The sequence below is a fragment of the Myxocyprinus asiaticus genome, chromosome 31 (assembly GCF_019703515.2).
Source record: "Myxocyprinus asiaticus isolate MX2 ecotype Aquarium Trade chromosome 31, UBuf_Myxa_2, whole genome shotgun sequence".
Classification (NCBI taxonomy): domain Eukaryota; kingdom Metazoa; phylum Chordata; class Actinopteri; order Cypriniformes; family Catostomidae; genus Myxocyprinus; species Myxocyprinus asiaticus.
In genome coordinates this window covers 32,657,418-32,678,800 of record NC_059374.1, presented here as the reverse complement: position 1 = coordinate 32,678,800, position 21,383 = coordinate 32,657,418, and the positions used below count along the sequence as shown (strand labels likewise).

Here is a 21,383-nt window from a genome sequence, read left to right as displayed (position 1 = left end):
GATATTGAGGGGGGCACGGCCCACCCAATTTTCAGATTAGTGGTTGATCAATATGGGTTATGGAATCTGGGATATTTTTAATTAAGTCCTCTCATAACATCTTTGTGAGTCTGCCATCACCTAAACTTGTTATTGTGTGGAATGGATTGAGTAATGTAGTCATATCCGCAAGGATTCGAATACTTCACATATTTCTAATAAAGATAAGGTCGGACCATCCAGAATGTTCAGGAGATAGTAGCTAAAGTACTGTTACATACTTTCACTGACAACGTTCCTCTCATAGCAAGCCACATAGTTATTGTCATAAGACACAGGCATGCAATGGTTCAAATGTGAGGTGAGTTGATTGAAAGAAAGATATAGCAGTAGCAAATACATTTTGGCTAAAAATACCATGCACTATGATAAAAGCAGCACTTTTTTTATGAGTACCCCTGACTCAAGCTGTGCAGCCTTAATCTGAGAGGGTGAAATCCCTGATAAACTGTCTCAACTTGTGATGAGAACACAGCGGATAGGTTTTTACTGACCCAGTAAACAGGCATGAAGCAGCAGAGGGAGGTGTAGCGCCCAGTCCTCCTTCACACTGTGATCCACCACCAGCTCTGTCATGAAGATCACTGCGATGTTACACCTGTACCAGACAAAAGACACAAGACTGGTCTTTCGGGTGAGGCACATGAACACGAACAAAAAACATACCAGTAGTGACCTTTCCAAAAGAACAGAACATATTCAATTGTGACTGAGTAACAAAACCCATTTTATCATTACGGTGAAAATATGGATTGTTTTCACTGTTCTAAACAAAGCTTTCTGAGTTGACTTTAAAAAGAACCTCTGCAACATATGTGTTATCACAGTTATCGGCTCAAAGAGATTGTGATGACAGCACTGTAGCATCTATTTTCATCTGCCTGATAATTGCAGTGTGACGTGCTTTAAGACTGTAGGATTACATAACAAGAGGGACTGATAAGAACCGTGTCTTGTGACATACAATGTAATCAAGTTACAGTGCTTTAAAAGCCAGCAATATGTAATTTTAAACATTTGAAGTCTAATCTAAATCTGAATAAATTGTTGTTACATAACATGAAGAGTTATTTTTGTATCTTAAAGGGATAGTTCACCCAAAACAGATCTATATGACAGGGCCCAATCCGGCCCACTGATCACCTTTACCTGGCCCTCCGAATGATTTGGATAAAACCAACTCGCAGTCTGAAACACCATGTGCTCTCAGCACAAAACTCAGCGGTGAGTTTAACAACATTCAGATGCACGTATTTATGTTTTCCCAATTGCTTAGCTTATCTACAGACATAAAAAATGATCTTAGCAATCTCACAGAAGTGGTGTCAACTCGTAAGCACAGTTTAGTCAACAAAAGAGAAATCGATGATGAAAAGTGAACCTTTAAAGAAAAATACACAGAAACATTTTCCTATATTCTCCCTGCTTAACGTGTTAAATGGGTGTTAATTAGTATTGCTTGTAAAGTGATAACGTGAAGTGCCGCTGAACCTGCATACATGTTTACATCCTGACTATGTTTGTTTATACAGCTTTAAGTCTGCATTCTCAATCCCAACATCATCAAATCAATGATAATCTGGACAAATATTTGCAAGACTAATTTTCTCACTGAATGGGAGAAAAAGGAGGAATAGATTTTTTCTCTCTTCTTTTTTCAAAAAGAAAATAAATGTAAATGTATTATTGTGCAAAATGACACTTCAATATTAGATAGCCATTCTTTTCTTATGTGGGATGATTTGTAAACAACAACACTACAAATGTTAACATTCTCATTATGTTTTTATTTTCAAAGATGTCTTTATTTTCAAAGTAAAGTTTAACATGTTATTTACATTGAAAGTGTAAAGGGGAGATTTTCTCCCCTTTTTCTCCCCAATTTGGAATTCCCAATGCGCTCTAAGTCCTCGTGGTGGCATAGTGACTCGCCTCAATCCGGGTGGCAAAGGACGAATCTCAGTTGCCTCCGTGTCTGAGATAGTCAATCCACGCATTTTATCACGTGGCTTGTTGAGCGTTACCACGGAGACATAGCGCGAATAGGCTTCACGCTATTCTCTGCGGCATTCACGCACAACTCACCACGTGCCCCACCGAGAGCGAGAACCACATTATAGCGACCACGAGGAGGTTACCCCATGTAACTCTACCCTCCCTAGCAACCGGGCCAATTTGGTTGCTTAGGAGACCTGGCTGGAGTCACACAGCATGCTCATTAGTGTGTGCATTGAACTAAAATGTATTATTTCAAAAGAGCAAATAAAATCCTGTTTTCCATGATAAATACCCTTTAAAATTATTTGTTCTTAGTGAGTATTTTAACGTTTACAAATTGGCCCCATTCACTTCCATTGTAAGTTCCTCACTGTAACCCAATTTTTTGATTTGTTAAAGAAAAGGAGGGACCAGTTAAATTAAATTTTTGTGGTAATCAACATTATACCACAAATGCTGTCGATTGAGCTTAACTTGAATTGAATGTTCCTTTAAGGAAGTCGGGCCTTCTCAGATGCGATTGTGATTCTGAACATCACAAACAGGTATCACAATTCTTTTCAAATAACAAACTGTACGATCGAACTCCAGAAGCAGTCCTGACCTGTGCAAGGGTCCTCGTGGGGTGACAGTTTCAGGCAGATAGTCAACCAGCGGAGCCCAGCATCCTCCGTTAACTGGCATTGGAAGAGGAAGTGGCTGATTGGTCTCCAGCACGCTCATCAGCCACATTGCATACGGTGGGAGGGGCTCACCTGCACAATAACAGCAGTCACAACAACATGTCATTTCTTAGAAGTATGCCCTCTATCTGTAAGCATTTAATAAAACTGCAATCTAGCCTTTAAGCATGCATGGTATGTAGACAGACAAAATGATTAACTGTCATACAGTACATGCCTGATGCAATCATGCATTAAAATGCATGTACAAACCAAAAGTAAACCATTTAAACTATGCTGTTACAAGCACAGTTAAGAAACTTGAGAAAGTTCTCAGAAATATCTCAAATTCAAAGAAGACAAGACTGTCTAAGCTCTTTAAATGCTTTCAAGTCTGAGTCACAATTTAACTGCCATTGTTCAGAAAAAAGATACAATGAAAGTGAATGGTGAGGAGGTTAGCATTCTCTCCTTTTGTATTCCACAAAGGAAATAAATTAATATGGGTTTGGAAAAACATGAGAGTGAGTAAATATTTTTCAGAACAGCCAACGGGGGAACAAGACAATCAACTTCACTTTTACTCATAAGCTCCTACAGAGCATACAGTAAATGTCAATCAATCCTGAAAAGCATAAAAGTGCTTTGACTGCTCCACTGATAATGTTGGGTTATAAACATCACTCACTCTTCTCCTCATCATAGGAACCTCCAGAACTGCTGCTGTATCGAGATTCCAGGCGGTTATGAGCTCGTTGGATGTTGTTCACCCTTTGGGAGCAGACAGAAAAAGTGCAGACATACCGTTCAGCTTTTGTCTGAGGCATGTACTAAATATAACAGGTTAACAACCATCCCAGCTGAAATTGGGTTGGCATAGCCTAGTGGTTAAAGATCTGTGTTGATAACTGGAAGGATATAGGTTCAAACCTCACAAAGGCTGATCCATAATCTTCCAATATTATAAAGTATTGTGTCCTTGCAATGCCCTTGTTGTTAGTGTACTGTAAGTCACTTTGAATAAATTGTCTGCTAAATGATGAATTAGAATCAAAATGTTTGTTATGATTACAATAATTGTGGTGTAATGGCAAACTGTCATCAAATGTGATCAAGGAAGTCAAATGACATCCATAGAGAGTCTTTATCACCAGCAGGACAAATACAGTATGTAAACTGTGTGGTTTGCGGGATATACCTGTCATCACACTCTTTTATAACTGCCGTTTCATCTGCGTCAGGGATGCTTTCTTGACCAGATATCACTGTTCTGCAGCTGGAAGGTGGACCTTTAAAAACATGTTTATTTGTATAGATAATTCACTTTTATATTATATAGTATGTGACATGAAACATGAGCCTGCCGTATATGCAACATGTAAATAACATTTTATAGTCTTTTGCATTTCGCATTACCCAATATATTATACTTAGTTTGACATATATAACACACATAATTCAACTTTTAAATCGGAGAACACTGTTAACAATAATTTTAGATTATTTTGGTTATCACTTCTCAAAACATATTTTTCTACGTTTATTGTAATAGTTCAGGGTGTGTACCAGAGGTAGTGGTGGTAATTTTGCTTGTGGCTGAGAAGCAGTAGAATGGAGGATTGTCACAGTGCACCACAACAGGGTTGACGGGTTCTGTCTGCTGAAGTTCATAGAGCAGCTCCTCCATTGTTTGAACAGTGTTGTTGCGGCAGAGGTAGATCACCACCTTCTTAATCTGAGCATGAACAGAAAACTTAGTCCACTGCCAGATAATCAATCTACAGTTGAATATTATTTGACCATATGGCCTGATCTGAGTCAAACAATGAGTAACAGACCAATATATTGGCCGTATCCATAAATCAGCCTATATCTGGCCGAGCACCAACGGAAAAACACAAGATATTCCCCATTCATTTTCTCCATAGGCATTTAAAAAAATATATTTAAGAAATATTTCTCAGCCTTGACCCAAAGCAGAAAGATCTGTTATTAATTAACAACATTAAAAAATTTGATTTTATGCAAATACATTTCAAAAATAAAATAATTGGTAACTGGGAACATCTCTGATTGGTGGATCTCACTTAGGGATCGCGGTTCCAGCAAGAGATCTGGACCCAGAAGGATTTTACGAGACACAATGTTTGTTTGGTCGTTAGGGCACCCACGGGCAGAAACATACATCGGCGCCTGTTATCCTGACTGCTTGTCCGATTAATGTATTGGGTAGTGTTTCTTTATGTCAGTTCCAAATCTTTTTTCAATCCACAGAGGACAATTTTATTGCTCAAAAGTTTCTCTTTCATATCTTAGGGTACACTTAAAGAGATAGTTCACCTAAAAAATTTAAATTCTCTCATCATTTATTCACCTTTATGCCATCCCAAATGTGTATGATTTTATTTCTTCTGCAGAACACAAATAAAGATTTTTAGAAGTGGAGATTTATAGTAAAAAAGGACTTAAATATTAAACTGTTTCACACCTATCATATCGCTTCAGAAGACATATTAAACCACTAGAGATGTATGGATTACTTTTATGATGCCTTCAAGAGATTTTTGAAGATTTTGGAGTTCTGGCAGTGGCGATTTCTCAGGGTCAGCAAAGCCTTCTCTGGTGGCGTAACATGAATAATAAATAAATATTTTTTCATCCTTTCATTCTCATTCACCTTTTGCCTATGTATTTTCAATCACTTTCCACTCCTAATTCATCTACAAACGAATAGCAAAAAAACAAAAAGTTTATCCAATCAGAATGTATTCCTCGATGCTTACAAGCAAAGTGTGACAGCTGATTCACAAACCGCATGCCCAAAGCTATGCTCCTTAGCCGAAGCAGTGCGTGAGTCTGAGCTTCACCCCGTCAGGCCTTCAGAATTTCCACAGAATCCCTCAACAGTGCAGTGAATAGGCATCTAAAGTCAGATTGTCGGATTCGTCAGCAAATCAAATTGATGTATTTGTTCTTGGTGGGTGTGGTCTTTAGGATATGTCCCAGTCCAGGCCTTCTAGCCTTGAGTGACACAATCACACTTTAAGTGATGAGTCGGCAGTCACTGCCACATCACCATTGAGAAAGACATCCTTATGGATTTAAAAACCCAAGATTTAAACAGGAAAGGAGGACTGATTTTCACTTCAAGCAAATTGGTAAGTGCTTTTTCCATTGTTATAGCAACATCAGGAGTTTTCTAAGTGTAAATTAGGCTGCTTGAGCATTCAGTGTCAGTTCAAGTTTTGAAAAGTAACCGTGTACCCTTACGAAACAATTTATTGTAAGCAAAATTTAAATCGCAAATATTAGATAGCTTTTTCTTGGTATTAGACCTCCTTGGTTCTGGCTTTTGTGCGTGGACGTGTTTTTAAAATGTCAATTTGTATTATTAGTTGACTGCCATGTAATGTGTTATACAGTGTCTTATTCATTGTGAAACTGTGTTTTCTTGATGGCATGAATCGCACTGAAGGCCTAGACTTAAAATGCATGGCCGCCACTGGGTTCTGGTCACCATTCACTTGCATTGAATGGACCTACAAAGCTGAAATATTCTTCTAAATATCTTCGTTTGTTTTCTGCAGAAGAAAAGAAAAAAATACACATCTGGGATGCCATGAGTGTGAATAAATGATGAGGGAATTTTCATTTTTGGATTAACTGTCCCTTTAATGGAGTTCTAAGTTATATTTCATACCAGATTACTAGTCTTTTTCACAGGAGAAAAATCTGAGAAGCAGGAGACTAAGGCAACTGGAGACTTTTTCAACTTTTTAATGAATTTTGTGTAAAATGTGTTCATTTAATTTCAGCAATTTTGTGTATAAGTCATTTGCTATTGTATTATATATATATTGGCATTATCTCAGCCATCGGTCACCTTTGACCACGCTTTAGATAACAACATAGCTATTGGGTGTTAAAAAAACATATTGGTTGGCCGCTATTCATAACACTTTTATAGAACAACTTTCCATATCAAAACATAAAACATGACTGGTTGTTCTGAAGTTTGTTCAAAGAGCCTACTGGTCTGAGCCTAAAAATGCAAACAAATTTATATTGATATAATCAAATAAAAGGTTCAACTCACATGAGGCAGGAGAGAGGTGTCACTGCTGACTCCACATAAACTAATGAGGAACTGCAGTGTGGTCCGCAGGTTATTACTCCACCGGTCATTACTGACCAGAGCGTTCCAGGCGTTCTCCATTTCTGCACCTGGGACATCATCTCCATACTGATGCACAAATGGAGACATAACACGATACATTATATTGATTTCCACCTCTTTTATTGTATGGCAAAGAACTGCCATAATGCATCATCATACCTTTGCGGTCATGAAAATGAGGTTGTTTAGGACCAGGGAAGAGGCTTGGAACGAGCCCCAACCTGTGCCACGGAGCAGGTGAGGTGGTGAGGTGTTGTGAATGTAACTCCTCTTGTTGTTCACAGTGCTGCTGGGACTGGATACCATGGACAGCAGGCCTCCATCCACCAACTCAATGTTACTGAGCCAGGGGAGCAGGTAGGTCAGCATGACCTGATGCCCATTTGGATGCGTGGTGGGGAACCTCTGGCTCACCTCTAGAGAAAAAAAGAGAGAGCTTCTTTGACATATACATCTAAAAAAAAATAACATTTCACCTAAGACCATATTTTGCTGGACACCCAAATCTACAGCTACAAGGGAAATAGTGACATTAAAATGCAATCTCTGTCTCCTTCTATTTTTATACCTGAGAAGAGGGGCAGTGTGAGTTCAGGGTACATCCTGGCAAGCTGCTTGGAGAGCTGGGTTACTGAGAGACTGTAGAGGGGAGGAAGAGGCCCATGTGTGCCATGTAGAATACCACTTCTCTGTTCCAAAATCCTCTTAGAATACACAGACAGCTTGGCCTCCAGAATCTATTCAACCAGAACAAACAGATTAAAACACAAACACCATTTAATCTAGGACACTTTGTATTATTCCAACACTCTTTTGACAGAGAATGTTCTCTCTCTCACCTGCATTAATAGCATTGCAATCTCATAGATCTCCCTGTTTGTATCAGATGCTTTGAAGAGAACAAGGTTCAGAAGAGTCACAATATCACTGGAGTAGTTTCTGTGGAGGAAAAAAAGATTAAGTGCACCAGAGTCACTCACATATAAAATGTCAACTGATGTATTTTTGCTAAATGTGTGAATGATGGGATTCTGTTGGATATGTTTAGTCTTTGCACTGTATTTGTTAACAAATTAAGAAATTATGCTGGCAAACAGCCAAAGCAACAGCAAAGAGTGTTTATCCAGTGTAGGAAATCTGGCAAGGAAAAAAACTTTGATGAAGCCTAATCAGATACAGTATAAAGTGGCTCTTTAATTAACAATTATAATATTGTAGCCAAGGTAATTTATTAATAAGCACTGACAAAACATGTCAAGAGTTTTAATTCATGTTATACAAGTTAGTTCAGGTCCTCTAATCTGATTGGAGAAGTGCCATTCCAAGATTGCTGATATTTAGTAATACAATGGGACTTAATTATATTCAGTGCAACAGCACTCTTGCCAATCTGATATTACTTAATATGATGTAATATAATTTAATGCTGACATAAAAGCAATTATTGTCTAGCTTTGAAAAATGTATGGTCAGCCAATATTTACATATGTAGTAAACTGGAAAATGTAAAAATGTTTTTAGGTTTTCAGGCCTTAACTTACCTGCTACCACAGACAGTGGCAATGGCTTTGAAGCAACCAGAGGCCAGCTGGCAAGAACCAGTGTAACATCGGTCCACAGCCCAGTTGAACAGATTCACATGATCTAGGTTCAGTTCTAGCAGCAGAACCACCACCTCACAGCCAAGCTGATGAACCTACCGGAGGACATTTGGTTATAATGGATTTGATTTTAAGGGGTATTTTACCTTTACGAGGGCATACATTTTTTTCGAACCATTTAATGTTAAATACACCAATTTAATCTATTAATTAATATAAATTCTCAAGACTGAGAATGTATTACCCTCTTACCCTTAAAATTCAAACAATATCAACTCATAATTTATGACATAATATGTATATCTAGGAATAAAACTGAATATTATGAACTATAACAGATGTTACAAATAAAAAAAATAAAAATAAAAAAATGAAGAATTTATTATGAGAACATTTTCTGCCCCCACATTTTGAAATTCGGGGCATTTTTTTCCCAAAGCTCCCCTTAATTTTTGACCCTGGTTCAGTGAAAACAAACTACTGAAGTGGTTGGACATTCAAAATCACCTTATCTGGTGGAGATAATACCAGGTTATGGTGGTCAAGCTGGTCAACAAGTCAAAGTTGTGCCTCTGAACACGTCTAAGCCACTGGCGACCTGGCTGAGCTGGTTAAAGTGATAGTTCACCCAAAAATGAAAATTCTCTCATAATTTACCCACCCTCATGCCATCCCAGATGTTTAAGACTTTTTTCTTCTGCTGAAGTCAAACGAAGATTTTTAGAAGAATATTTCAGCTCTGTAGGTCCATACAATGCAAGTGAATGGTGATCAGAACGCCAAAAGCTCCAAAAAGGAGATAAAGTCAGCATAAAAGTAATCCATAAGACTCTAGTGATTTAATCAATGTCTAGTGAAGTGATCTAGTTGGTTTTAGATGAGAACAGACCAAAATATAACTAATTTTTTACTGTACATATTGTCATTGTAGTCTCTAGGCACAATCATGATTTCAAGCTCGATTACACTTCCACGATTGCTTGACGCATGCGCAGAGCGCTAGATGGTGCATAAAGGAAGTGTAATTGAGTTTGAAATCATGATCGCCAAGAAGACTGCTGTCAAGATGTGCAGTGAAAAAGGAGTTACATTTTGGCCTGTTCTCACCCAAAATCAACTGGATCACTTCAGAAGACATTGATTAAACCACTGGAGTCTTATGGATCACTTTTATGCTGACTTTATCTCCTTTTTGGAGCTTGTGGAGTTCTGGTCACCATTCACTTACATTGTATGGGCCTACAGAGCTGAGATGTTCTTCTACAAACCTTTGTGTTCAACTGAAGAAATGAGAGAATTTTCATTTTTGGGTGAATTAACCCTTTAATCAAGATGTTCAACCAGGTCAACATCAATTCCACCAGCTGGTAGTCCAGCTGATCAACAACCTAAAACAGCTTAGACCAGCTAATAACCAGCTTTGACTAGATAGACACTATGAAAAACTAGCTACCATCAGAAGCTGGTTTTAGATGGATTATCTGCAGAGTTTTTAAGGTTAAAACAGTATAATTGCTGTATTGCTAAAATTAGTGAACAGATCTTCTCTAACTGTCGGTCAAATACACATTCTTTGCAGTTCTTTTCCTACTGAAACTAACAGCTTAAACCCGCATAAGCTGCTTTGCCTGTCTTAGCTGATCAGACTGGTCTGGTTCACTGGTTTTAGAAGGTTTTTGGGCACTTTTAAGCTGGTCAGACAGGGCGACAAGCTGGTTGACCAGCTAAACCAGCTGATTACAAGCACGACCAGGCTAGGAGACCAGCTAGTGCAGCATAAACCAGCTAAGACTAGCAAACCATCTTATGTTGGTTTAAGATGTTTTCTGCAGCTGGTAGTTGCAGTCATGGGCTTCAAATAATTTACTAGGGCAGTTAAATATATATATATATATATATTGCAAAATGGCTTAAGGGTAACAAAGTCAAAGTATTGGAGTGGCCATCACAAAGTCCTGACCTCAATCCAATAGAACATTTGTGGGCAGAACTGAAAAAGCATGTGTGAGCAAGGAGGCCTACAAACCTGACTCAGTTACACCAGTTCTGTCTGGAGGAATGGGCTAAAATTCCAGCAACTTATTGTGAGAAGCTTGTGGAAGGCTACCCAAAACGTTTGACCCAAGTTAAACAATTTAAAGGCAATGCTACCAAATACTAACAAAGTGTATGTAAACTTCTGACTCACTGGGAATGTGATGAAAGAAATAAAAGCTATTATTCTGACATTTCACATTCTTAAAATAGTGATCTTAACTGACCTAAGACAGGGAATGTTTTCAACGATTAAATGTCAGGAATTGTGAAAAACTGAGTTTAAATGTATTTGGCTAAGGTGTATGTAAACTTCTGACTTATATACAGTATATATATATATATATATATATATATATATATATATATATATATATATATATATATATATGGAACATTGATGGATAACAAACAGCAATTAATGTGAGTTGTGCAACAGTTTGCATTGACATACAGTATTGCCTTGTTTAAAAATATTTCAGGGCACTAAGTCAGAATTTCACTTTAAGATTAAACATGTGCAGAACAATGCAAACAATACATTGCTCATTCAAAGCTGGGAAAGAAAAGGAGGAAAATCTGAGGGAGAGAAGTGGCGTATCTTATGAAAAGGTACGCCAAATTTGCACTAGGTCAAAAGACACTTTGAGATTAATTTAAAGATGGATGTGTTGGTTTAGCACTTTCAAAACCAAAGAGGCGAATGAAGACATTTGTGGGTCATCTTGTTTCAGAACAGTATGTTGAGTGTTTGGCCTCATACCCGAAGGTCCTGGCAGGCAAGGATGTTATCCAGCCACTTATAGAGGTAGCCATCAGGAGAGAGGCCTACATTGTCGAACACAGGGCCACAACAAAGCACAGTCGACATGGCCTATGAAAGGGAAAAAAAACATTTACATTTTCATGCAAAGCTCTTTTAACTTGGAATTCAGGTCCTATCATGTGTCACCCCCCACCAACCACCACAAAAAAGAAAAAAAAAAAACACTTCAAAGAAACAAAGAAGAGAGCTCATATCATGCTCTGTGCATATTTTGTATGTTACAAAGGGATAGTTCAGCCAGAAATTACATTTCTGTCATTATTTACTGTTCCAAACCAATATGACTTTCTTTCTGCCACTGAAAACAATAGGAGACATTTTGAAGAAATGCACTGAGGCTTTCAAACTTTAAAATAAAGCAAATAAAAGCACCATTAAGTATCAGAAAAGTGCTCTATTTGATTCGTACATAATATTACAAATCTTCGCAAGCCATAGGATAGCTTTGTGTGAGAAACAGACCAAAATTTATGTTGTTATTAACCGATAGCTCATGAGAGAAGGAGCAATGTCCTGTTTGTTAATGAATAATTTTTTGGGTCTGATCTTTTTAATGAATCAGCTGATCCAGTTCACAAAACCACTCTGAATGATTCATTCACAGATCAAGAGAAACTGATCCGGTTCTTGATCTCACTGACACAATGATTCGGTCTCTGCACTGGATTTGAAGATAAGTGAATAACAACTTTAATTTCAGTCTGTTCCTTACACAAAGCTATTGTATGATTTCAGAATACTTACTGCACAAGTTGTATAGACCACTTTTTTATGGTGCTTTTGAATCCTTTTTTTTAAACTCGGAAGCCTCAATCGCCATTTATAATAATCTGATGGAAAAAACAACCAGTATAATTTTTTGAAATGCCTCCTTTAGTATTCTGCAGAAAAATTAAAGTCATATGGGTTTGGAATGACATGATGGTGAGTATATGACAAAATGTTCATTTCTGTGTGAGCTAATCCTTCAATGACACGAGGGTCCTGAAATTACACACCTTTTACAAATGCTAAAACATTGTGTATGATCATCTTACAACAACCGCCTTTCCACTAATGGGAAGGGGTGTGTAGGGCAACACAAGAAGATAAACATATACACACAAACAAGAAGGTGAATGGGTTTAGTGGTGGGTGTAATTTTTCCAGAAATTCTAACCTCCAGCGTGAACAAATCTGACATGAACTTTGTTTTTACACATCATCAGTCTGCACCAAGCTAACTTTATATATATGGGGTTCCCTCAGACAAAACAAAGCACACATGCACATGTCATCAGAGATGGACTCATTCATCACGTATTGAACACATTTTTGTCTCTCTGGCATGTCTGTCCACATTGAAGTCTTGCATTGAAAATGACTACAACATTCCCTAAGCCTAAATGCTATAAGTAGACCTCGGGAGATAAAGTTAGTGCAGTATTTTTCTGAAGTCCGAATTAGCAACAGAGATTAAATTTAGAGTGGGTTAAACAGTGATGCGTACATGTCTTTCCCAAGCTGATTTTTTCGAACACACACTTTCAGGTGCAGAATAGGATATACACATTGTCAATAACATAAATACATTAAAAGGATAGTTCACCTAAAAATTTAAATTCTCTCATAATTTACTCACCCTCATGCCATCCCAGATGTGTATGACTTTCTTTCTTCTGCAGAACAGAAAACTAAGATTTTTTGAAGAATATCTCAGCTCTGTTGGTCCATACAATGCAAGTGAATGGTGGCCAGAAATCTGAAGGTCCAAAAAGTAGATGAAAACAACATAAAAATAATCCATATGACTCCAGTTGTTAAATCTATATCATTCAAAAGTGATATGAAAGGTGTGGGTAAGAAACAGATCAATATTTAAGTCCTTTTTTCAATAAATCTCCAGTTTCACTTTCAGATGTGAAAGTAAAAGTGGAGATTTAAAGTAAAACAGGAATTAAATATTTATCTGTTTCTTACCCACACCTATCATATCACTTTTGAAGATATGGATTTAACCACTAAAGTCATATGGATTACTTTTATGCTGCTTTTATCTGATTATTGTATATATATCTGATATGCTGCTTCAGATTTCTGTCCACCATTAACTTGCATTGAAGGACCAACAGAGCTGAGATATTCTTCTAAAAATCTTCATTTGTGCTCAGCAGAAAAAAGAAAGTCATACACATCTGGGATGGCATGAAGGTGAGTAAATGATGACAAATGATGAATTTTTATTTGTGGGTGAACTATCCCTTTAACACCTTCATGAATGGAATCCTTGAATGAGGACAGTTCCATAACATTTTAACAAAACTGAGATTTTATGCAATTCTGAGTGATAAAAACCATCTAAAACAAATGTGTATCTACATTTTAGTGGCTCATATATGAAAGAATAAATTATATGAGAATATAAAAATGACAGAAAATGTATTACCACCCTTTCTTTATATACAAACAAAATGGAATTGAGGCACCATTGATTATAGAGCTAACTTAATATTGTAGAAATGTTGTATGTACTACCTTAAGGGCACAGTATTGGTATCTAGTAATCCGATGGTTCCGGTCACTATAGCGATCCAAGGGAGTGAACATGATACTGAAGGGGCCAGCCCATTGGCTGAAGAGGATAAAGAGGTGGTGTCGAAGGCTTTGCTGAGGGAAGAGGAAACGCCGATGATGCACTTAGATACAAATACAAGAGCGGAGAGAGAAGAAAAAAGATGGATTAGATGTTAATATAATAATGAAGATTTACTAAAAATACGTTGTTTAAATAATACAACCCCAATTCCAAAAAAGTTGGGACAGTATGAAAAATGCTAATAAAATCAAAAAGGAGTGACTTGTAAATTATATTCACCCTTTGCTATATTGAAAGCACTACAACTAAACATTATATGATGTTTTACCTTGTGAATTTCATTGTTTTTTTCAAATGTACATTAATTTCAAATCAGATGATTGCAATGCGCTCCAAAAAAGTTGAGATGGGGCAATTTAAAACTAATAACAATTTGACGAGTTGAAATAACAAGGCGATGTGAAACAGGAGATGTTTAACAGGTCAGGCAATTGTGTCATAGTACTGTATACTGTACAAGGAGGCTCCAAAAACAGCCTAGTCCTTCAAGAGCAAGGATTGTTCAAGACTTGTCAATCCAGCACTCTGAAAACAATGTTCCCCAACAACAAATTGGAAGGATTTTGGGCATTTCACCCTTTACAGTGGACAATATAGTTAAAAGATTCACGGAATCTGGTCAAATCTCGGTGTGTAAAGGGCAAGACGAAAACCACTTCTGAATGCATGTGATCTCTGATCCCTCAGACATCACTGTCTTAAATAACAGCATTCATCTGTAATGGATATAATGAACATGGGCTTGGGATAACTTTAGTAAACCTACAGTGCATCCGGAAAGTATTCATAGCACTTCACTTTTTCCACATTTTGTTATGTTACAGCCTTATTCCAAAATTGATTAAATTCATTATTTTCCTCAAAATTCTACAAACAATACCCCATAATGACAATGTGAAAGAAGTTTGTTTGAAATCTTTGTAAATTTATTAAAAACAAAAAACGAAAAAAAAAAGAAAAAAATCACATGTACATAAGTATTCACAGCCTTTGCTCAATACTTTGTTGAAGCACCTTTGGCACCAATTACAGCCTCAAGTCTTTTTGAGTATGATGCTACAAGCTTGGCACACCTATTTTTGGGCAGTTTCTCCCATTCTTCTTTGCAGGACCTCTCAAGCTCCATCAGGTTGGATGGGGAGCGTCGGTGCACAGCCATTTTCAGATCTCTCCAGAGATGTTCAATTGGGTTCAAGTCTGGGCTCTGGCTGGGCCATTTAAAGACATTCACAGAGTTGTCCCGGACCCATTCCTTTGTTATCTTGGCTATGTGCTTAGTGTCATTGTCCTGCTGGAAGATGAACCTTCGCCCCAGTCTGAGGTCCAGAGCGCTCTGCAGCAGGTTTTCAACAAGGATGTCTCTGTACATTGCTGCATTCATCTTTCCCTTAATCCTGACTAGTCTCCAAGTTCCTGCCGCTGAAAAACATCCCCACAGCATGATGCTGCCACCACCATGCTTCACTGTAGGGATGGTATTGGCCAGGTGATGAGCAGTGCCTGGTTTCCTCCAGACATGACGCTTGCCATTCAGGCCAAAGAGTTCAATCTTTGTTTCTCATGGTCTGAGAGTCCTTCAGGTGCCTTTTGGCAAACTCCCGGCAGGCTGTCATTTACCTTTTACTGAGGAGTGGCTTCCGTCTGGCCACTCTACCATACAGGCCTGATTGGTGGAGTGCTGCAGAGATGGTGCTGAAGCTCTGTCAGAGTGACCATCGGGTTCTTGGTCACCTCCCTGACTAAGGCCCTTCTTCCCCGATCGCTCAGTTTGGCCAGGCGACCAGCTCTATGAAGAGTCCTGGTGGTTCCAAACTTCTTCCATTTACGGATGATGGAGGCCACTGTGCTCATTGGGACCTTCAATGCTGCAGAAATTTTTCTGTACCCTTCCCCAGATCTGTGCCTCGATACAATCCTGTCTCGGAGGTCTACAGACAATTCCTTGGACTTCATGGCTTGGTTTGTGCTCTGACATGCACTGTTAACTGTGGGACCTTATATAGACAGGTGTGTGCCTTTCCAAATCATGTCCAATCAACTGAATTTACCACAGGTGGACTCCAATCAAGTTGTAGAAACATCTCAAGGATGATCAGTGGAAACAGGATGCACCTGAGTTCAATTCTGAGTGTCATGGCAAAGGCTGTGAATACTTATGTACATGTGATTTTTTTCATTTTTTATTTTTAATAAATTTGCAAAGATTTCAAACAAACTTCTTTCACGTTGTCATTATGGGGTATTGTTTGTAGAATTTTGAGGAAAATAATGAATTTAATCCATTTTGGAATAAGGCTGTAACATAACAAAATGTGGAAAAAGTGAAGCGCTGTGAATACTTTCCGGATGCACTGTATGTTACTCAAAACCACTCACTGCTGCATCCACAGATGCAAGTTAAGACTTTACTATGCAAAGCAGAAGCACTACATCAACACCTTCCAGAAGCACTGCCGACTTCTCATCTTAGATGGAAAGTAGAACAGTGGAACTGTGGAACTGGTCTGGTCTGAAGAATCCTTTTCTGGTTTTTGAAAAACACAGCCGTCATGTTATCCAGGCCAAAGAGGAAAAGGGTCATCTAAGCTGTTAGTAGCATCAGGTTCAAAAGCCAGTGTCTGTATGGGCCAGGGGTGTGTCAGTGCCCATGGCATGGCTAATTTGCACATCTATGAGAACACCATGAATGCAGACAGATATGTACAAATTTTGAGCAACATATACTGCCATCCAGTACCATCTTTTCCAGGGACATACCTGATTTTCCAGCAGGACAACTTCAAACCACATACTGCCTGGATTACAAGTGCATGGCTGCATAAGCAGAGAGTATGGGTGCCAGACTGGCCTGCCTGCAGTCCTGACCTGTCTCCAATGGAGAATGTGTGGTGCATTATGAAGCACACCATACGGCAACGAAGATCCCATACAATTGTGCAGCTAAAGACCTACATAATGGATGAATGGGGGAAATTCCATTTTCTTAACTTAACAAACATGTGTCTTCAGTGCCCAAATGCTTAACGAGTGTTATTAGAATAATCGACTGTCCCAACTTCTTTGGAGCATGTACAAATCAGATGATTTGTAATTACTGTACATTTTTAAACAAACAATGAAATTCACAGGGTAAAACATCATATAATATGTAGTTGCAGTGCTTTCAATATAGTGTGAATGTAATTGACAAATCACATATTTTTGTTTTTATTAGCATTTTTCATAATGTCCCAACTTTTCGGAATTGGGGTTGTACTTTAAATGTGAAGTGTGTAATTTCTGCCCCGCTAGCGTCACCAAAGTTGCAAAAAATAATGTCAATTTTCAAAGAGGCTTCCCCAACATACCCCCTTTATGCCACTGGTCATTCAAAGAGATAGTCCCACCCTCAAACCCATGCCATTGGTTGATCCATTGCACATTATCATTTACTCACCCTCATGTTGTTCCAAACCTGTTTGACTTTCATTCTTCCATTGAAACACAAAAAGGAGATGTTAGGCAGTATGTTATTCTCAGTCACCACACACTTCCACTGCATCTTTTGTTTTCCATTCAAGGATCTCCTTTTGTATTCCAAAGAAGAAATAAAGTCATACAGGTTTAGAACAACATGAGGGTGAGTAAATGATGATAGAATTTTACATTTTGGGTGAACTATCCCTTTAAATGTAAAATATTTTTAAATAGTTCCTTACAATTTGGAACATTTCTAACAGTTTTACCTTTTTCAGGGAGAACAGAGCAATAATGGTCCATAGTATGACTAATCATATGCCCATGAAATGGCTCTTCATCTAATCTACATCTATTTTAGGCAGTTTCTTCACTGGGTAGAGTCTGAACAAGTTCGAAGTCAGGAGTCCTGTGACTGAATACACTGTCTCCAAGCAACAAATTCCATTTCCTCAACAAAGAAAACGTGGAATGCTTCCCAGAGCAAGATGCAACTTCGTGACAGTCAGTATGATGTCTCGACTTTAAATGTGGGAAATAAATATTAAAAGCAGGAAGGATAACATGATGACTATTCATGACTATTCATGATGAACAAACTTGCTGTTCTGTAAATATTATGAAGTCTTTGGAGAATTGTAGTGACTTATGAATGAGGAGAAATTACATAAAAGTGAGTCACTGTTTGACTTAAATTTGACCAGCCCATGATACATGAAAAATAAAGATATACACTGAAAAATGATATAGTTCTAAAAAATGTAATAATAATAATAAAAAAAAAATGTCATGCATTAAAGCAAACATGAAATAAAGGCCATAGCCCATTTTAATTTTTACGCTATCTGACGCAGTACCAAGAGAAACAGATTATTTAACATGAACAAATGTATGGCGGGACATAACTTTAGTCATCAGGAACTGATTGGATTGTAAAAATTGTGCATTGTAAACCAGAAAGGAACCAAGGGGCTAGGGGGAGGGATTGATGACGTCAACGAATTGGAAAATTTAACTTTGTTACATAAGTGAAATCTCTTGTGCTTTCTCTTTACCTGGGATGCACTGTATAAGGTTGGCCACCATGGCACTGAAGTGAGCTCGGATGTCTTTGAGAATCTCCATGTCTTTGTCATTCTCAGCTTCCAGAAGCATCCGGGTCAGATCCACATACTCAAGAAAGAGAGCACCCAGGGCCAGAGTATCCCGTTCCAGAGCACCATTAGTGCTGAGACACAGAGAGAGGTATTATTTCATGTTTTTAAGCCTGAGAGTTCATAATGAGAGGTGATGGAGGAACATAATCCATAATAATATCCTTTTCACCTGTCACTGATCACACCAGCGTCCGCCAACAGCTCAAAGATCCTGAGGAGCTGGAGTCTCAGCAGATCTCTCCTCTCTCGACGTTTTTTATTCTGGAGAATACACAAGAGACTTTCTGAGAAAATAAAAATACCACATCCTGATATCACATACAGTATGTTTAGACATACAAAAAAGTACAGTGGCTGTACCATGGTCCTCTGACGGTATAAGATGGTAATACCATGGTATTCAAAAGAAGTACAAATACATGGTATTACCATGGTACATGTCCAAAACATAGTATTATAATGTTACATGTACAAAACACATAGTATTTCCAGAATTCATGTCAAAAACATGGTATTACTATGGTATATGTCCGAAAAACATGATATTATCATGGTAGGAGTAAAACATTTTTTTATTACAATGATATTTGTCCAAAAATGTGGTATTATCATGGTAGAAGTACAAAAAATATGGTATTACCATAGTAGGTGTACAAAAAAAAAAACATAGTATTACCATGGACATGCCCAGAAAACACATAATTACCATGGTAGAAGTAAAAAAAAAAAAAAAAAGGGCTTTAGCAAGATATATGTCTAAAAACATGACATTATCATGGTAGAAGTACAAATAATATGGTATTACCATGGTATTTGTCTAAAAACATGGCATTATCATGTTAGAAGTAGAAATAATATGGTATTACCAAGGTATGTGTACAGAAAACTTATTATCATTGCAGAAGTATAAAAACATGGTATTACCATGGAACATGCACAATAAAACATGATATTACCATGGTACATGTCCAACAAAGACATGGTATTACCATGGTACATACAGTGTACAAAATACATTGTATTATCATGGTACTGCACATATACAAAAAAAACAAACAAACATGGCATTACCATGGAATATGTCCAAAAACATGGTATTACTGTAGTACATTTACGGAAATATGGTATCACCATGATACATATACAAAAAAAAAATATTTTTAAAATGGTACATGTACAATAAAACATTGTATTACTATGGTAATGCACATGAACAAAAAATATGGTATTACCATAGTACATGTCCAACAAAAATGTGGTATTACCTTGGTTCAAATACAAATAACATTGTATTACCATGGTAATGCACAGGTACAAGAAACAGTATTACCATGATACATGTACAATAAAATATGGTACTGTATGGCCATGGTACATGTCCAAAAAACATGGTATTACCATGGTACACATCCAAAAAACATGGTAATGGTACTTTGGTACACTTTTGTTAGTGTAAGATTTAGTGTTATTTAATTTATGAAACATTTATGTATCACTTGAGCAGATCATTTACAACAAAAGTCATGGCACATTCCAACTGCTCTACTGGTACATTAAAATTGAACTGACCTCAGGTCTCCTTTCCAAAGCTTCCTTCATCAAAGGATGCAGTTCCTCAACCAGCTCTCTGTACAAGACCCATCAAATACAAAATCAATGAGACTGAAGAATCAATACTGTGCTGCCACAGTTTATAGAGCAATAATTGCTATTCCCATAAATACTTCTCTGATTTCAAGAACTATAAAAAGGCAGACAAAAGTATGTACTGTAATATGAATTCTCGTCAATGCTTTGGAGAGGATTTGTATGATTGTTCAAATTAATGGATGATCTCAAATTATTTTACCAGCAATAAACTAAAAGATAAATGATAGATTTAAGGTCCTTTAATTACATATGTAACAGATATTAAGTATTAAATAGACAGTCTGCTAGCACCTAAAACAATTATACAGCACCTTCGTTTTTAGAAACATCAGGTTAGGAAGCAAAAAGATATGGTATTTTTTTACATTCCTGACTGTTACAGCGCCACCAAGATGCATAAGTGGGAAAAAATTTTCATGTGCTCAGACTGACCTCCTACATCAGTGTTTTAAATTTGGCGATGATATCTCATTCCATTCAAGAGTTTTGACCTTTTAAGGAAGTGGCCATGCCCACTCCGTACAATTTGTTGTATTGTTGCAATGGTGCATGGAATGTTCTAACTTTTTTGTTAAGTATTGATATTGGGACTCCAGAGAATCTTTCTGCACTGGTTTAGTTCCGATCGAGCGAACGGCCTAGGACTAGTTCGAAAAAGTAGTTTTAAAAAAATAATCTCAAGTATTTAATGAACGTTTTTTCACACCAGTGTTACTTGAGGCAAAGTTATTCAGAATGAGAAGATCTACAGTATGGTATGAATAAAGTGTTTATTTGTGAAACACAGCAGTATATACAATGATTTACACACATGTAAAATCTCTTGGGCCAAGAGACAAATAGGCCTACCAGGTTTCATTTTGATCGGCCTTATTTAACCCTATATAAAAGAGTTATAACCGTTTAGTAAAAGTGGCCCCACCCACTACATACGTTTTGGCGTACCATTTGACAAAGAATCAAAATTTCTAAATTCCTTTGATATCTTTTTATATTGGGAATCTTTCTGCACTAATTTAGCTTCGACTAGTTAGACTAGTTAGAATAGTTCGTTTTTAATTTGGCGGGAAAATTATGGGGCAAATTTTGTTTCTAGCCTTTACGGCCCAAGAGTTATGGCCCAAAATGTGATTTATTTATTTTTGTTC

The 21,383-nt window shown here is 37.4% G+C and overlaps 1 protein-coding gene across 1 annotated transcript in view; it reads right to left on the bottom strand.

Moving 5' to 3' along the window:
- The window catches only part of LOC127422036 (protein furry homolog), a 96,633-nt gene that overhangs the window by 29,829 nt on the left and 45,421 nt on the right, over positions 1-21,383 (bottom strand). The window contains exons 24-38 of the mRNA XM_051665366.1: positions 20,155-20,212; positions 18,755-18,846; positions 18,484-18,656; positions 13,852-14,012; positions 11,275-11,385; positions 8,418-8,572; positions 7,716-7,815; positions 7,445-7,613; positions 7,036-7,292; positions 6,796-6,942; positions 4,266-4,434; positions 3,898-3,988; positions 3,388-3,470; positions 2,642-2,792; positions 534-637 (exon numbers count right to left, since the gene is read on the bottom strand). Of these exons, the coding sequence (XP_051521326.1) occupies positions 534-637; positions 2,642-2,792; positions 3,388-3,470; positions 3,898-3,988; positions 4,266-4,434; positions 6,796-6,942; positions 7,036-7,292; positions 7,445-7,613; positions 7,716-7,815; positions 8,418-8,572; positions 11,275-11,385; positions 13,852-14,012; positions 18,484-18,656; positions 18,755-18,846; positions 20,155-20,212 (2,021 nt within the window). The remainder of the gene's footprint in view (positions 1-533; positions 638-2,641; positions 2,793-3,387; positions 3,471-3,897; positions 3,989-4,265; positions 4,435-6,795; positions 6,943-7,035; positions 7,293-7,444; positions 7,614-7,715; positions 7,816-8,417; positions 8,573-11,274; positions 11,386-13,851; positions 14,013-18,483; positions 18,657-18,754; positions 18,847-20,154; positions 20,213-21,383) is intronic.